The sequence below is a fragment of the Eptatretus burgeri genome, chromosome 18 (genome assembly GCF_056783735.1).
Source record: "Eptatretus burgeri isolate ZD-2024b chromosome 18, Ebu_testis_v1, whole genome shotgun sequence".
NCBI classification, from domain to species: Eukaryota; Metazoa; Chordata; class Myxini; order Myxiniformes; family Myxinidae; genus Eptatretus; species Eptatretus burgeri.
This window is the reverse complement of record NC_140978.1, coordinates 34,064,360-34,082,843: the sequence shown is the minus strand read 5'-3', so window position 1 is coordinate 34,082,843 and position 18,484 is coordinate 34,064,360. Positions and strand designations below refer to the sequence as shown.

Below are 18,484 nucleotides of genomic sequence, written 5' to 3'. Positions count from 1 at the left end.
ATATATATATATATATATATATAAACACACACATATTTCATAGATGTATTAAATAAAGGAGGTACTTCGATTTAAAAAAAAATAAGAAAATAAATAAACAAGAAAAAGATGTCATGCAGAGGACAATACTGTATTTGCAAAATCCACCCCACCCCCTCTCCAAAGGTTGCCATGGATACGTCAAATTGTCTACTTCATTCAGGTAAAAAATGACAATCTTAATCAGCTCAGGTCAATTGGATGAAAATTGAATATTTTTCAGATTGAAATATATGATTTTAGAAGTTTGACCTTGAATTGACTTTTGACCTTTTGACCTCAAAACTAGTTGCTTTCCCAATTCAATGATTGACTATGCAAATCCTGTTCAACTTTCAATTTAGTAGGAAAATTACAATTTTTGAGTTGATGATTTTGGAAGTTTGACCTTGAGTTGACCTCTGATATTTTCACCTCAAAAAGCTGATTTCTCAATTCAGTAATGCAATTTTCCTTTCTTGTTCAAATTTCAAGTCAATTAGATGAAAAATGATGATTTTTTTAGAAACCTGACCTCAAGATGACCTTTGGCCTTTGACTTCAAAATCAAGAAGTCTCTCAATGGAGAGTACCACAACAACTTGGCAAAGTTTCATGATGATCAGTTTAGAATTGTCACCTGCACTCAATAAACAAACAGACAAACAGACAGACAGAATAACAAAATTGACGGACCAATATACTTGAAAAATCTTCGATTTTGCAATTAATAAGTAAATAAAATAAATAAATAAACAAAAAGAAGACGTCATGATGAGCACGACACTTGCAAAATCCATAAAACAAATTTGACCTCAAAAATAATTGGTCGTTGAACTCAATGATCAAATATGCAACTCCTCTTCAAATTTCGAGTGAATCGGATGAAAATTGACAATTCTAGAAATTTTGGCCAATGTTTTACCTTTTGGCCTATGTGGACCTCAAAACATAATTTCTGGTTGAATTCAGTGACCTGATGTGCGAATCCTCTTCAAATTTTATGTCAATGGGATGAAAATTGAGGATTTTAGAAATACCACCTTAGTTGTTCACCTTTGGCCTATGTTGACCTTTTGTTCTATGTTGACCTCAAAAACAATTCGCTGGTTGAATTCAGTGACATGAAATATAAATCCTCTTCAAATTTCAAATCAATCGGGTGAAAATAAGGATTTTAGAAATCTCACCTAAGTTGTTGATCTTTGGGCTATGTTGACCTTTTGTTCAATGTTAACCTCAAAAACAATTCGCTGGTTGAATTCAGTGACTTGAAATATAAATCCTCTTCAAATTTCAAGTCGATCGGATGAAAATTAAGGATTTTAGAAATACGATCTCAGTTGTTGACCTTGGTCCTATGTTGACCTTTTGGTCCATGTTGACCTAAAAAATAATCGGCTAGTTGAATTCAGTGACTTCAAATATAAATCCTCTTCAAATTTCAAGTCAATCGGATGAAAATTAAGGATTTTAGAAATACTGTCTTAGTTGTTGACCTTGGACATATGTTGACCTTTTGGTCCATGTTGACCGCAAAAATAATTAGCTGGTTGAATTCAGTGAGATGCAATATAGATCCTCTTCAAAAATCAAGTTAATCGGATGAAAATTGAGGATTTTAGAAATACCATCTTATTTGTTGACCTTGGGCCTATGTTGACCTTTTGGTCCAAGTTGACCACAAAAATAATTGGCTGGTTGGATTCAGTGACCTGCAATATAAATCCTCTTCAAAAATCAAGTCAATCGGATGAAAATTGAGGATTTTAGAAATCTCACCTCATGTTATTGACTTTTTGACCTCAAAAACAATCGGAATTTTCCTTTATGATAAACTCTACCATGTGGTGACGTTTCATGAAGATAGGTTTAAAATTGTGACCTGTGATTGACAAACAGACAAACAAACAGAATAACAAAATCGACTAACCAATATACTTGAAAAATCTTCGATTTTGCAAGTAATAAGAAAAATATGTCGTGCAGAGTACGAGGCCTGCAAAATCCATCCCCCTCTTCAAAGGTTGCCATGAATACAAATTATCCATTTCATTGAGATTAAAATTGACAATGTGAATCAAGGCTCAGGTATATCGGATGAAAATGATTATTTTCAGAATGAAATACATTGTTTTTGAAGTTTGACCTTTGACCTGTTGACGTCAAATTGTTGGTTTCCAAATTCAGTGATACACTATGCAATTGCTGCTTAATTCTCAGGTCAATCAGATGAAAATTGACGATTTTTCAGATGAAATTTGCTGATTTTAGAAGTTTGACCTTGAGTTGACCTTTTGACCTCAAAAATCGTTGCTTTCCCAATTCAGTGATTATCTATGGAAATCCTCAACTTTCAAGTTAATAGGATGTAAATTGACAAATTTTCAAATGGAAATAGATTTTAGAAGTTTGACCCCGAGTTGACCTATGACCTCTTGATCTTAAAAATAGTTGGTTTCCCAATTCAGTAGTGCACAATGAAATTGCTGTTTAATTTTCAAGCCAATCGGATGAAAATTGACGATTTTTCAGATAAAAAATTGATTTCAGAAGTTTGACCTTGAGTTGACCTTTAACTCAAAAAATGGTTGGTTTCCCAATTCAGTGACGCAGTGTACAAATCTTGTTCAAATTTCAAGTTAATCAGATGAAAAATGACGACTTTAGAAATTTGACCTCAAGACGACCTTCGATCTTTGACCTCAAAATCAATCGGTTTCCCAGTTGAGACAACCTCTACAACTTGGTAAACTTTCAAGACGATCGGTTTAGAATTATGACCTGGAGGCGATTGACAGACAGACAGACGCGCAGATAGAATGACAAAATCGACCGATCATTAGCCATGAAAAATCTTCGATTTTGCAAATAATAAATTAACATTATATTTACATTATAATTAAGAATTAAAATAATTTGTTGGTGGTTGCTAAGATACGCAGTGCAGCATGTAAAAATCGGTTATTACTGACAGTTTGAATATTTGAATGACAGTTTGAATCTATGGTGAGCGGAGCTGCTGTGTCAATGACTTGTCCACAAGGTAAAGAATTTATTGTTTCATATATAGTCATACAAGGTGGTGTATGATGAAAATTTTTCGAATGCAGGAATACTTTAAATAAAAGTGATAATTAAACTAGAAGGGCACTCGGTAGAGTGCATACCTCTGCCACCTAATGCCTGATCCATTCGAACATATCGGATTCAATACATTTTTTTAAAATATCATGCCAAACGGTACTGTATCGTTTTTGGCAACATCTCACAATGGGTGAAGAATAATTAAAAAATTAAACAATTATCCTATCCAGATCCTGATCCGGGATCTTCACCAAAATTGAATCAATTCTTCCTTGTCACACACCCAATGTGTCCACCGAGTTTCATCCGAATCCGTCCACAACGTTTTGAGATATCGTGCTATATATTAGTTGAGCTCCATCTCTCAATGGTGAAGAATCACTGAAAAAATATTATCGAATCCGGATAAGGATCTTCGCGAAAATCAGATCAGTTCATCCTTACAACGCACCCAACCTGTCCACAAAGTTTAATCTGAATCCGTCAAAAACTTTTTGAGATGTCATGCTCACAAACAGAGACAAACGAACAGAGGGTGAAAACATAACTGCGCCCATCGTCGATTCGTGGCAGGAGAAACGAGTAACACCATTCAAGTGTTAAAGAACTTCTCAACAAAATCCGGTATTTCGAGTATCTGTACGGAGAGGGAATTATAGAGCAAAGAAAACTTGATGGAAATGAGGATATCCAAAGAAGCTGGACACTTGGACCATCATACCTGAACTCCATCAACAGAACATTCATTCAAACTGCCAGTTTAATGGTCGGAGTATCCTGAGATTAGACGACCATGGGCCTTGGTGGAGGGGGAGGGGGGTTGTTGGGAGGGGGGGTTGTTGGGGGGGGGGGTTGGATGTTATGATACATTCAAGAGGATAGCACGTTATGGTTCTCACACTAACCTTACCAGCATGTCCCTCATCTCTAATTGACATGTTCACCCGAAAAATATTTCCTGATATCCCAATGAACTTCGTTTTAATCCACTTTGCACTTTAACGCTTCAAAAACCACTTCCCCTCTGTTCCTATTCCTCCATTCCCCTGTGGACCTGTGTTTACATACCTCCAGTATCTGTTCTCATCCACAGGACTCGGAACTGATCGATGCCATCTGCAACCTACAGCCGCGATCACCTTCTGTTGAATATTCAAATTTAAACAATCCCACAAGATGCAACGTTCGACTACAACTACATCATCAGCTTCTTCAAAACCTCAATGCGACATTCCCATTGGCGGGTCCAAATCCACAAGCACTCCGAGAAACTTGCTGGGAACCAGAACTCGGACCCCCAACATTCCAATCAACTCGAGACATTGCGCATCTTCCAGCATCACATCTCCTCCTCTCCCCCCTTACCCCCCACCTCCACCTTCCCCGACTCCATCAATCCTTTCTTATCCTTTTCCACCCTCACAACCGCATCTGTCCTCATCCCACGCCAACTGGCCACAACCACAACAATCACCTGCATGTCTCTGTTTATTATTGAGCTGTGATTCACATCCTCTTCCAGCTCCTCCCTACCCCTTCTCCCCTCATCCTCCTCCTCCACCACCTCCACCACCACCATCCTCTCCACCATCTATCGAAGTACTTCCTCCTCTCCCAGAATCCCCTCCTCCACCACCACCACCACCACCCTCTCCACCACCCTCTCCACCACCCATTCCATTGTATATCCACCTACTTCCTCATCTCCCAGAATCCCCTCCTCCATCACCACCCTATCTACGGCCTCTTCTATCTCCTCCTCCATTGTCTATTCATGTACTTCCTCCTCTCCCCGAATCCCCTTCTCCTCCACAACCACCCCCGACAACCCCACTTCCGTCTCCTCCTCCATTGTCTATCCATGTACTTCCTGCTCTTCCAGAATACCCTCCTCCTCCTCCACCACCCTCTCCACACCCTTTTCTATCTCCTCCTCCATTGTCTATTCATGTACTTCCTCCTCTCCCCGAATCCCCTTCTCCTCCACCACCACCCCCGACAACCCCACTTCCGTCTCCTCCTCCATTGTTGATCCATGTACTTCCTGCTCTTCTAGAATACCCTCCTCCTCCACCACCTTCTCCACACCCTTCTCTATCTCCTCCTTCATTGTCTATCAATGTACTTCCTCCTCTCCCATAATCCCCTCTTCCTCTGCCACCACCATCTCTTCTATCTCCTCCTCCATTGTCTATCAATGTGCATCCTCCTCTTCCAGAATACCCTCCTCCTCCACCACCTTCTCTTCTATCTCCTCCTCCATTGTCCATCAATGTACTTTGTCCTCTCCCAGAATCCCCTCTTCCTCCATCACCACGGCGTGTTCTATCTCCTCCTCCATTATCTATCCATGTACTTCCTCCTCTTCCACTATCCCCTCCTCCTCCTCCTCCACCACCCTCTCCACCCCCTCTTCTATCATCTCCTCCATTGTCTCTCCATATACTTCCTCCTCTTCCACGATCCCCTCCTTCACCACCACCCTCTCTTCTCTCTCCTCCTTCATTGCCTATCCATGTACTTCCTCCTCTCGCAGAATCACATCCTCCATCACCACTTCCCTTTCCACCCCCTCTTCTGTCTCCTCCTTCATTATCTCTGTACTTCCTCTCTCCCAGAATCCCCTCCTTGGTGCAACCTCACATCTTCTTCGTCTTCCCCAAGTCCCCGTTTTCATCGTTTCACCTGTTGTACCTGCACTGCACCTGTCAACTATCAGGTCAAGCACTCATCGCAATGTAATTCTTATAATCACATGTGACATGTACACGATCAAATTACTGCCATTTCAGAGATGGCTTGAACGCTTTACGAGTTAAAAACACTCAATTTACTCATTTACCTGTTGGCTGCTATCAGTGGTGGCCATCACCTTCCTTCGTCGTTTTGTTGACCCGTTCCACAAACGTTTCCCCAAACGAACGACATCGTTTTATTAAAACTGCACCGACCCAAATCACCGCAATTTACATTCACTGACAATCCGTTGTTTTTCCTCCGCAACTCCTCCACTTCCGATCCTTCTCATCATCTCCTCATTTATATATTTATATCTGTACATACATCCTTCTCGTTTCTGATCCTGGATCTTGCTCCTCCTCCCGTCATGCTTCCCTGACCCACCGCCTCCTATTCCCCACTGTTCGCGCGTTATGCGCGTGCGTAGGTCCGCCCTGACCACTGCTCCGTGTTCTCTGTGGTCGTGGTTTGTCCGACTCCTGGTTCCGGCTCCGAAGCCCGAGTTCATCCGGACCAGCGAGTCTCTTCCGTCGGACAGAACGGCTGGCTCGGCTGGCTGAGAGCCAGGTAAGGTAAAGTCCACATATTCAAGGGTTGTAGCGGACGCCGTACGATCCTGGTAAAGAATACTCGTGTCTCTCATGAACCAAGAGCTGTGTGTTCGCTTCTCGTGTACTTACCATTGTCTTTGTACGTCTGTCTGTCTGTCCGTCTTCTCTCGACTTCTCATTTGTTCTTTTCACTTTGCATGTACTGCTCTTCTCTTGAAGTGCGTCTGCTCCTAGTCTGAGCAATCGTCTTGTCCATCATACACGTCCATGTCCGTCCACCACGATTGTTTCTTTCGTAAGGAAGTCTGTGTTCTTGTCTGAGTTTCGTCCCGAAGGTTTTCGGTGCTTTTGAGCACTTTTACACCATTCTTGACCTCTGAAAGTGCATAACGGTTCTGGGTCGTTCCTCTCCACCGTCTGGGGTTGCCTGTTCAAAGTAGCTTCACTGATGCTCCCATTTCATCCTTTACCTGCGGACAGGTACTTGGAGAGGCCAAACAAAGCTCGTCATCATTATCAGCTCGGGGGGGGGGGGGTTTCGAAGGGACCAGCTTCAAATCCGGTGTTCGTACCACGTGACTGCTGTGCTATTGTCCTGCAGGAGGACATGGTCACACCTGGCGAGCAGCGGTGATGGAACAAAAGATTCATGCAGTCACTGCTTTCCTGAAGCTCAGGAAGGAGAAAAGTTGTCAGAAATGAACACGATGTTGAAAATGGTGCAGATGTTGCAGAAATGTCACGAATCGTCTCGGAACCGCAATGTGCCGTCTCGTGTTTTGCTGACGATTCCCCAGGATGATACGGTACAAATGGTTCCGATGTTGGTCTTCCAAATCCACGTTGGCTGTCATCTTGACAGAGAAATCGGTCGTGATCTTAGGACGTTTAAGAGTACGATATGTCCCGTGCAGCGAGTTGCAGGTAATGCGATGCAATCCCACATGCATAATTGTCCATGTTTTGAGGAATGAGCAGGAGTCTGAACGATGTTTTGATGGAAACATGGAAGATGCATTGATGCATTTGAATTTTAAAAATGATAATAAAAAGATCATGAAGAGTGACCGTCAAGATGGCTAGAAATCCTGAAATGAGGTGGTCAGCATTTATAGCTGGGAAGAGATGCCTTCAGGGCAACGTTGTCCTCTATCTGCCTTATAAGAGGGAACCAGCTGGTATGCCTGTTCTCTGTGAGGAGTGTAGGGCAGATGGCTGGGCTCTGCGTGAGGGGGAGGCGACACCGTGGCCTCTGTTGGGGATCCATTGGTTGGGGGATGGGGTTCCCTTCGACAACCTCAATGAAAGCCACTCCACTGCAACTGTGAAGTCAAATTGCCAAGTTAGGTTTTGGGCATGTGGCAAAATCCCAAGAAGAAGTTACCAATGGTCATTTTAATAGTGTTTGTGGCCCCGTGTCTTTACTGAGGTTATGGTGGCATAAATCTGAACTTGATCTTCTGGGCAGCCATGCACATTGTGCTGCCTCCCACTCAACTCTTCAACCATTGATGCCAGTAGCTAAATGGAGGTTAACATGTTGGGTATGGTTCGAATTGAGGCACTGGTTCCGGCGGGTTGAGCTCGTTAACATCCCGGCACCGGGGTGCATTTCGGATTGTCCGACTCCCCGGCAGCCAAGGACATCGCGCGTTTTCAGTCGAGTCGGCCAAAGTGCTGACAGTTCTATGGCCATGTCGACGCCGCTTTGATTGCACCCGTCAGTCGTCACACGTTCGCTAGATGGAGTGATGCTAAGGAAATGTGGCAAGCTAATTAAAATGGCAGGCTGGTTCCATTGTGCCTGCTTTAAGAAATATTATTCCGATAATCCAGTTTGGGGGAATACAAAGCAAGGGTAGAGGCTGTTTCCTTATCTTGCAGGTCCAACACAGAAGAGAAATCCACTAACCATTTTGGCTTTGTGATTGTCGTGCAGATGCTGTGGTTCACCGGGCTGCGGTGTCATAGTTCTTTGGCTGGATTCACAATCGCACAGAGATCCTGGTGCTGAAAGCGTTTCTGATCTACTCTGCTGGGGATAGTCGCTTCAGTAGTCTCGAGCACCTGTTTGATAAATTTCCAAGTCTGCATTGTCTAGGAAAAAATATGCAGATGACGCATCGCTGAACGAACTGCAAAAACCAAAGTTACAGCACCTTGTTTGGAAAGTGGATGCGAAGTCCGTCCTGCTCTGCTGACATCATTTACCAATAGGACGTTAAAGTAGCATGTTGATGGATGTTTATGCACGCCCAAATTGACGGTTGCACATCATTTTGTCAAGATCAATCGATGATGGCTTCTCAGGGTTCTCATTTTGTGGAGACACGACATTCTTCTCAAAAAAGCACAAGTAAGGGACGTTCGCCTGGGATGTCCGGTTATTTAATTTCTTCTTGGAGAAGCCTCGAGAGAAGTGGGAGGACTTGTTTCCAGGGCAACCACCGCTAATGAAGCACAAATGGTGAAGCCTTGCAATTCGGCTGGGATGGATTTGCATTGGTCACGACGGTGACATGAACGTGCTTGGAGGGACACGCTCGCCGTGCATGCATTTCTCGTGCGGTGTGCAAAAGTAAGCTGCGGGTGTGCGCTCGAGGCGGCGACAGGCATGGTGAGAAACGTTAATTGCGTGCTGGCACGCTCTCCTTTGAGGCCTCATTTCCACCCCCGGCCTCGACGAACCGACGACCCCGATGTGCAAGCAGACTTGCGTGAATGGCTGTGGCCAAGGAATTTAAGTTTTACTCATCATGCATGGTCTCTGTGGCCGTGTTGTCTTTTTAACGGTAATAAGATCAAAAAGTTAGTGCAATAAGAGACAACCGCGTCGCTGACTTGCTTCCATTATTGATTTCCCAACATCAATATATCACGTTTGTTCAGAAAATGTTCAAAGTTGTGGTTTTGGGTCTGATTATTGTAAAAAAAAAGAAAATAAATAAAAGAATTTAAGTGAAGTAGAAATTTTATTTTGAAACGAAGCTCGACAAGGCAAGATTATGACGTGCCGGCTGCCTGTGGATGAGGACACCATGATGAGCAATTCCAGAGTCTGAGTGCTTTCAGGTCATAACAATCGTCGTCGTTTTGAACTGTCGAGTTTCTTTCAAAGTCGATTTACTTTTTTTACGAGTTTTCCATGACATGATGCACACCGAGCTGTAATTAAAACTAATTACATTGGTTAATAGATGCCTCGAGCGGTCTAACTTCCAAAGTCTAACCCGGCTGTTGCCACGTCTTTTCATTCTGCTCGACAGGGCGATGGCGGACCTGCAGGAGCGCGACATGAAGGTGGTGCCTCCGAGGACGTATCACCCGACTCGCTCGACATGATGAACCTCACGGACGGAGCATGATGGCGTGGGTTCAAACACTGGCACGATGTTTCCCATGTTAGTAAAACGCATGTCGACGCTCGATGTCTCGTGGCATTTAACAGAGTTAACATTCCGGTCGCATGACTCGGACGGATTACCTGTTGCTGCCAGTGTGACCACTCCTCATTTTCATAAATGCCAAGGTGAGCCAATGAAAAAAGCCAAGAATTCACAAGGTTTCGGAAAAGCGATGATAATAGAAAACCTATATGCGAAGAAAACCTCGAGAAAACCAAGACGCCAAGGTGAACAACGAATAGCCAAGATCTTGTGAAAAAAGCCAAGGAGTGGTCACACTGGTTGCTGCCTGTTGGAGGCTGAAAACATGGATTTTCTCACTTGCACATCCAAAAAGCTGTCTTCCATCGTGATCTCAACGTCCCTCACATACTACGCCACTCATATTGCATGATACATATACAAAATGGTGCTGGGTCTCCTTTCCATTTGGTAGTCCTGTAAGGGGAGTCTGGAGCTCTCTTTTTTTCAGTGACCTTTTGTGCAATGGGTGAACAGTGGTCACGACCCCGAGTGAAAATTCCTTTCGTTTTAATCGGTCGTCGCTGCCTGCCTTTGCCCATGCGGACACGAGTCGTGAACAGTGCCCAAGGCTGGTGTTAATATAAACTTGTGAGAACCTGTGCAACCAGTACACACCACTCCTTATTTGGGGTTCACCAAAAAATGGTCGATTCTTTAAAGTTTGTTTTTGAAGCTTAAGTACAACACCAATGAAGATCCCATGTAACTTTTAACCATTTAAAAAAAAAAAATTCTTGCCACAAATTGCATCATCACTCGATCTTTATGGATGGATTCTCCAATATTTGGTTTACGTTGTAATCCTTGTACAGTGCCTGTCGATTGAGCTCTTGCTCATGGTACATGACCGTAAGGTACATAGTAGGGTGTGTACATGATTACGAGGATAGTGCTGTAACAAGCATTGAGTAAATTTGACCACACACTCCTTCAAAATTACAAAAAACAAACACATATCTTTCACATGATAAAACATTTCGCTATCGAGGACTCAAAGTAAGAACAGGCTGGAAAGGCTCTGACTAAAAAATGCCAACTCTTGATAGGTTTAAAACATCCAAGAGCAAGTGCAACCCTCTCGTTATGTCCGTAACCCCATGACCTTTCGACTCCGTGACCTTTCCCAGCCCTACCAAGATGCACACATCCAGTCCAGTCCAGTCCACTCCAGGCATCATGCTGAGCTTCACTCTCTTGTGCAAAGGTTTCCAGTATCAATCCAATACTAGTGATCCCTCCATTGTTTGCTGACGGCTGGCCCCCACAATCTCGAGTTATCTTTCCTCCCCATCTATACCCACCTCTCCTCCTCGTATGCTCCTACTTGTAGTCAGTTTTGTTTTGTGACTGTGATGTCCACCCATCCTCCTTTGCCTGACTGTCAGTATGATAACCCCTCCATCCGGTGTCTGCTTCCCCTTCCATGAGCCTTGATTTTTGTCAACAAGACAGCAGGTTGGGCGAAGTCTTTAGAGCAAACATAACAACACCCTGTTGTTTATACACCAGAATGGCAATTTGGAGCTGGGTTTCACTCCCTCGTGTTAAATCTGTGTTTTAAGACTCCTCTTGAGAGTACAACCTCTAGAGACATACTTTAATTAGATAATCGGACGGCAACGTCAAGAAATATTAACGTACAACTATTGTATTTTGTCATTAATTTGCTTATCTGTCTTATTCCGTGTTTGTTCCTTTCTTTTATTGTTCCCAATTTTTTTTGAGTTTTTACTGTAAAGTACTTTGAGATGTCCCTGTGAATAGTGCTATATAACGGAACAGTTATTATTACTTCATCACACAAACAAGTAGAAGGGCACTCAGTAGAGTGCATACCTTCAGCAGACTGAACAATTTACGTTTTGTATCCACTGAAAGGCCAGATCTGGATCCGGACCTGAACCAAAATCGAATCTGCTTGTTCTTGTGAACTAACGAAATCATCCACCGAGTTTTGTTATAATCTGTCCACACCTTTTGAGATATCGTTTTTTGTCCTACCTCGCAGAATCACCTGTAAAACTAGAAGGGCACTCGGTAGAGCGCGTACCTCTGCCACATAATGCCTGATCCACGAGAACATATCAGGCTCAAGCAATACATTTTTGAAATATCAGGCTATATATATCATTTTTGGCCCAATCGCTCAATGGTGAAGAATCACTTTAATAATCAAATCATTCTCGTATCCAGATCCGCATTTGGATCTTCACCAAAATCGAATCAATTCGTTGTGGTCACACACCCAACCTGTCCACCAAGTTTCATCCGAATCCATCAACAACTTTTTGAGATATTGTGCCATATATCGTTTTTAGCATGATCTCTCAATGGTGAACAACCACTTAAAAAAAAATTCTCGTTGTCAGATCCGGATCAGGATATTCACCAAAACCTTAGCTCGTTCTTGTCACACCACCAAACCTGTCCACAAAATTTCATCCAGATCCGTCCAAAACTTTTTTGAGATATCCTGTACACAGTCAAGCAAACAGGCAAGTAGGGGTGACAAGCCGGTAGGTGACATGGGTGGTTGCTACATAATTGCTTACCAGTCATACAGTTTTTGACAGAGCGGGCTAAAAAATTTTGACAAAGAGGTTGATCATACTTCGCATAAAAGCACAGAAGCCGATTTTTGATTTTCGAAAAAAAAAAAAAAAAATTTTCGGACTTTTCAAAAATTTCAAAGTCCCGTTACTAGGCAACGGTGGTGTCCATAGCAACAGTGCTCAAAATCATACAACTCGATCCTGGTATGAACCTACCTGTCAAGTTTCATCAAAATTGGTTGACTCTGGCCTCCAGAGCTGTCCATTACATAAAAACAAACACACAAACAAGCCGGTAGGCGGTCATGGGTAGTCGACTACCCAATAGAACCTGATGTAATGGGCCCGTTCGATGGGGAATGACCGGAGGATTAAGCACAATAAAATTCATGATTCTAGCTTCAAGGGTTAATGCTGCAGATTGTTTTTTTGTTAAAATACCCCCACATTTAGAGGTTTTTCGGCCGCTGCTAGGCAACGGAGGGGTCCATAGCAACGGTTCTTTCTCACCCATAACTAAGACATACCATGAACCTACCATACCAGTTTCATGTATATCTGACTCATAGTCTCTGAGATATAACGAACTTCATTTTTTTTTATTGTTTTCGAAGTCTATCTTCAAAGTTCATTCAAAGTCTATCTTCTCCGACAGTTTTCATAGGATCCGGCTGGAAATTTTTGACAATATGGCTGAATGTACTGCCCACAGTTGCCTGTGGCCCGATTTTTTGATTTTAAAAAGAAATAATTTTTTATGATTTTTCAAAAAGTTCAGTCCCGTAGCTCGGCAACGGTGGTGTCCATAGCAACGGTTTTCATTTGTGCACAACTCGGTCATGGTATGAACCTACCAACCAAGTTTCATCGAAATCGCCATTGTATTAATGGAGTACTGGACCGAACAGAGGGACAGACAGACAGACAGACAAACATATCGATGGAAATACTGATAATAAGGGTAGATGAAATTTCAAAAAAAAAACATTTGAAAATTTTCTTTTTCGACTGGATCGGCTACCCAACAGACGGAAAACCTAAGAATAACGGTAGTCTCGCGACCACCCAAAAATACTGAGAATAATGGTGGTCAAGCGACCACCCAAAAAACTGAGAATAAGGGGAGTCCAGCGACCACCCAAAAAACTGAGAATAAGGGGAGTCCAGCGACCACCCAATAGGAGTGAAAACAACCTCTGTCCACCGTTGGTGGTGGAGGTAATAACATGATGAAACGTCCCCCCCCCCCTCCCCGTCACTGTTGGTTTATCCATGCATTTGCACAATCTTCTGCCAACTCTTCTCAGAGAAAATGATGATTTTGCAACGATCCTTGAGAAAAAGACGCACGAACAGACCGATTATTTTGGATTAAATTAGCTCTGGCGTTGCATCACTGGCCACTGCCATTTTGTCTGAATCTCAACATTCCCCCGCCCTGAGAGCGTGAGCAGCAAACTTGATTGGTCAAGACGGCACACAGCTAATTTTGCAAAGGCACAGCTCAACTGAAGGTTTTTTGCAGTGCAAACAGGCTGAGCCCCAGAGCCCCTCGAGAGCCCCAGGGGTCATCGGTGACCCATGCAATTTTGTTTGATTTTTTTTTCACCCAGAACATTTCGTGGGCTCTAGAGGGTTAATAATGTTCTACCATATTCATAATTTACAATTAAATTGAAATAAAATAAATGTTTTAACAGCTGTAGAAAAAAAAAAGACATAAAGCATTGAATCGGAGGTTTACCACCGTTGATGCATTTGTTTTTACGTCCTATTTCGTCCCAACTTTATTTAACACTTTACACGAGTTATTTTGCCTGTTGTTTGTGTCCTTTATGTTGTTGTTCGTCTTTCGTTAGGGGTCACCACAGCGGATCATCTGTTATGATCCGCATACTGATTTGGCATAGGTTTTACGCCGGATGCCTTTCCTGACGCAACCCTGGTCGCCTCTTACGACACCGGGATAAGGATTGGGTTTCGCCATGATTCCGGGCTGCCCTACACCCTGTCATAGCACGGCCCAGTACAGAGCCCCCGTCCTCAAGCGATCCTCCAACCCAAGCCTCCGAGTAGCCGGATTACAGGCGCACGCCACGACGCCCGGTCGTTGTTTGTGTCCTTTTTAAGGTCTGAAAAACAAAGTTTCCTTTTTGGAATGATTTTCAATTTTTTTTTGACTGCCAGACAGACTGAATCGATTGCTTTTCCTTCCTGTACGCTGCACACTTGGGACGGAACTCTGTACAATATTAACAAAATCATCGTCATATTACAGCTAAACTGCAGGCTTTTGTAAGTGCAAACAGGCCGATGTGTGTTCGACGGTGTTCAAAATTTGAAATTAAATTGAAGTTCCTCGATCGTAGACTCTCTCTCACACACACACACACACACACACACACACACACACACACACACACACACACACACACACACACACACACACACACACACACACACACACTGAACAAATTGCTTTCCCCTGCTCTGCGCAATGCACACAGGGTAACAATTTGTGAATCGATGCTCTGGGATTTAGATCAGGCCTCATTAGGTAAGATTTGAAATGTGATTGCCAAACAGGGGCCATTTAGTTACTCAGTTCTGTTTCTTCATCAACCATTTCCTTACAAGCTCCAGTTTCTTTCTTTTGCATTATTCTCCCCCACCCACCCACTAATTAACTTTAACTTTTCTCCACCTCCCCAGAATGGACACACACATTTCAAGTCTCTTTCCTGAGATATTGGCCATAATTTTCAGCTTCCTAGATGTTCGCGACAAGGGACGCACGACACAGGTGTGCCGTGCATGGCGTGATGCTGCGTACCACAAGTCAGTTTGGCGGGGCGTTGAGGCCAGACTGCACCTCCGTCGTTCCAACCCCTCACTTTTTCCCAGCCTGCAGGCTCGAGGCATCCGAAGACTGCAGGTGCTGAGCCTACGGCGAAGTCTCAGCTCCGTCATCCAGGGCATTCCGGGCATTGAGAGCCTCAACCTCAGTGGTTGCTATAACCTCACGGATCTCGGCCTGGCCCACGCGCTTGTGCAACCACTGCCAAGCCTTACGACTCTCAACTTGAGTCTGTGCAAGCAGGTGACAGACAGTAGCTTGGGTCGCATTGCACAGCACCTCAAGAGCCTCCGAACCCTCGAACTGGGTGGTTGTACCAACGTCAGTAATACTGGACTTTTACTCATTGCATGGGGTTTGCCTGGCCTGCGCAGTCTCAATCTTCGCAGCTGTCGAAACGTATCGGATGTTGGCATTGGGCATTTGGCTGGACTGACGCGCAATGCTGCCCAGGGCTGCCCTTTGCTGGAGACGCTCATTCTTCAGGACTGCCAGCGACTCACTGATGCGGCGCTGAAGTACGTGGCACGAGGGTTCCCGTGTCTGCACGTGCTCAACCTGAGCTTCTGCGGTGGAGTCAGTGATGCTGGAATGCTGCACATCTCGAGTGTGTCCAGCCTTCGGATTCTTAACCTCCGCTCTTGTGATAACATCAGTGATTCGGGCGTCATGCACCTGTCAACCGGAAGCCTCCACCTCACGGCGCTCGACCTGTCATTTTGTGACAAAGTCGGAGACCAGAGTCTCGCCCATATAGCACAAGGTCTGACGCAACTCGCGTCGCTGTCTCTCTGTTCGTGCCGCGTCAGTGACGATGGGTTGGAGCGATTAGCGAGCCCCCTGCGTCGCTTGAGGACGCTCAACATCGGGCAATGCCCCGGAATCACGGATCGTGGACTAGAGCTTGTCGGACGACATTTAACCCAGCTGACGGGAATAGACCTCTATGGATGTACAAAGATAACAACCCGTGGCTTAGAGAGGATCACACAGCTACCCTGCCTCAAAGTGCTCAACCTGGGCCTCTGGCAGATGACAGAATGAAGCCGTGAGACTTTTGGACCACCTTTTCTAAACAGTCTTCATTACATCCTCCTTACATTCACTGTAGCTGAAAGAATTTGCGAATGAGCAGACAGGTTGTTCAAAAGCACATCGATTATTTCATCCAAAAGTATTTTTCTCTAACTCTGTGTTGGGTTTTATTTTTATCTTTTTATTTTGATGCCCAAACATGTCACATCCATTTCCCCGAAAACGTGACCAGTGAACAGATAATTTGATTAACTATTGAATGTGCTATTGCAGAAATTAATTTTGTTAATTAAATATGTTTTTGACGACATGGATGTTTGTTGGACGTACGTCATGCTACCGCCGCCCTCTGTGTGAGTCCCGCTACTTTTTGGAACATCCTGCCTTCTACGGTTTTGTTTGGTTTTACACGTTGGGTGCCGATTCATTCGCGATTATTTTCACTTCTTAGCTTAATGCTGTGGTTTACAAAAAGAATAGTGGGATTTGAAATCCGAGAGCATCAGGAGTAGCCAGGGATTAGCCCTCTAACCTAGCTCTCTTGCCCCCCTGCGATCAACCAGGAAGTAGCCAGCCAGGCTTTTTTTTTTTTCAAAATCTGCCACAATAAATCTAAATTGCTGTCCATCTTGTGCTATCAATTGGCTGACCCACTGTTTGCCTGAAAACAATGTTTTGTAGCCGTTCCCTTCCAGGCCATCACCAAACGACTCCAACTTTTCCTTCCGCCTCAAAATATAATCTCTTTTGATGCCTGGTCAAGCCAATCCGATTTGAGCTGGGGGTGGTTGTGACCACCTGGTTGTGACCGGAGCAAAAATAAATATATAACTACCTCAGAGGTCTGTTGGTGAAGTCAGTATTTCGACAGAACTAGCAGGTGAGGATAATTATTCATTTTCACAGGTTAGACCAAGCCCAGCTTTCCTATTAACCAACTTGCTAAGAAATAGAAACGACCGTAATCAGAGGAAAGCAGTTGAGATATAAGGAGGATTTACCCGATCTCTTTCCTGCAACGCAAGACTAAAGCCTTGAAGTGCCGGCAACCTTCGCCCCTTGTTTGTGGATGCGAGACCATCGAGCCATGGTTCTGGAGATCGAAAAAGATAAAGACTAAACGTTCGCATCTGCCACAAAAAAGGTGTGAATGAGTAATGCTGCTCGTCGTGAACCCATCTAAGTGTTCTTCGTCAACTCATCTTCCTGCTAATGAGCAAGATCTACTTGAAAGGCGTGAGGCACGTCGGAAACTAAATGGCTGCAGATCATTTGTTCCTAGTGTAACTTGAAGTTGGTGTAACTTTGACACTTGTATTACACTGTACCGATGAATTTTGTACGGCCTGTTAAACAAGCTTTTTATTAATTTTTTTGTTTGTTTTTTTATTTTTTTTTACTATGTTGACACCATGGCTTCCTTTACTCAAGATCGGACAATGAGTGAAACGACATTGTTCTTGCAAAGAGGCCTGTATTGGTCGAGGTATTTAGGGTAAACACTAAAATTTATCCGTACTTTGCAAAATGGAGAAGCAACTTACAGTACGGGTTTTCCTAACCCAAAAGAAACATTAAAGGTTTTTTTTCTTTTCTTCAATATTGGATTGTCGATTATTACCTCCGCCACCGGAGGTGGACGGAGGTTATGCTTTCACCCCTGGCTGTGTGTCTGTCTGGCACGGTATCTCAAAAAGTTGTGGATGACTTATGACAACTCGGTGGATGACTTGGATAGGTGACAAGAAGCCGATTCGATTTTGGTTGAGGTTCAGATGCAAATCCGGCCTCTTCGTGGGATACAAAACGTAAACTATTCAGCCTGGTGGAAGTATGCGCTCTTCCGAGTGCCGTTCTAGTTTGTTTGCGTATTCTCATTGGAAATAAATGTACAAGCTCTTTATACCTCTACTGTTGATCCTTGTTTCGGCAAACGAGAAAGTATTAGGATAGAGACTATGGGATGGCAGGATGGAAATGGAAAAGAGCGAGATGATAACTACGTGGGGAATTTTTTTCTCAATGGATTCACAATGTATTTAAAAAGCTTATTTTGAGTATCTGATCCCACCAACTGATCATGAGTGTCCTGATCCTAACTTTTGAGTCACTTATTGGAGAATCTTCTTCTTCTTCTTCTTCTTCTTCTTCTTCTTCTTCTTCTTCTTCTTCTTCTTCTTCTTCTTCTTCTTCTTCTTTTGGCTGCTCCCGTTAGGG

General features: G+C 43.6%; 2 protein-coding genes across 5 annotated transcripts in view; one reads left to right on the top strand and one right to left on the bottom strand.

The window, feature by feature from the left end:
* The window catches only part of LOC147008859 (protein Wnt-5b-like), a 124,461-nt gene that overhangs the window by 71,051 nt on the left and 34,926 nt on the right, over positions 1 to 18,484 (bottom strand). Inside the window, exon 1 of one of the 2 annotated variants that reach the window (XM_085864199.1) lies at positions 5,948 to 6,222. The exons of the other annotated variant lie outside the window; for it this stretch is intronic. The gene's annotated coding sequence lies outside the window, so the exon portion shown is untranslated. Of the gene's footprint in view, positions 1 to 5,947; positions 6,223 to 18,484 lie in introns of those variants that run through there. 2 annotated transcript variants of the gene reach the window in all.
* LOC147008860 (F-box/LRR-repeat protein 14-like) lies at positions 6,258 to 17,867 on the top strand. 3 transcript variants are annotated; one of them, XM_085864203.1, is made up of 3 exons: positions 6,258 to 6,411; positions 9,662 to 9,764; positions 15,088 to 17,867. In XM_085864203.1, the coding sequence occupies exons 2-3, from the start codon at positions 9,757 to 9,759 to the stop codon at positions 16,274 to 16,276; spliced, it is 1,197 nt and encodes a 398-aa protein (XP_085720329.1). In that variant the 5' UTR covers positions 6,258 to 6,411; positions 9,662 to 9,756; the 3' UTR covers positions 16,277 to 17,867. The 3 variants fall into 3 exon arrangements, with proteins under 3 accessions (XP_085720329.1, XP_085720327.1, XP_085720328.1); XM_085864201.1 differs by having other exon boundaries at positions 9,662 to 9,796; XM_085864202.1 differs by having other exon boundaries at positions 6,258 to 6,416; positions 9,662 to 9,796.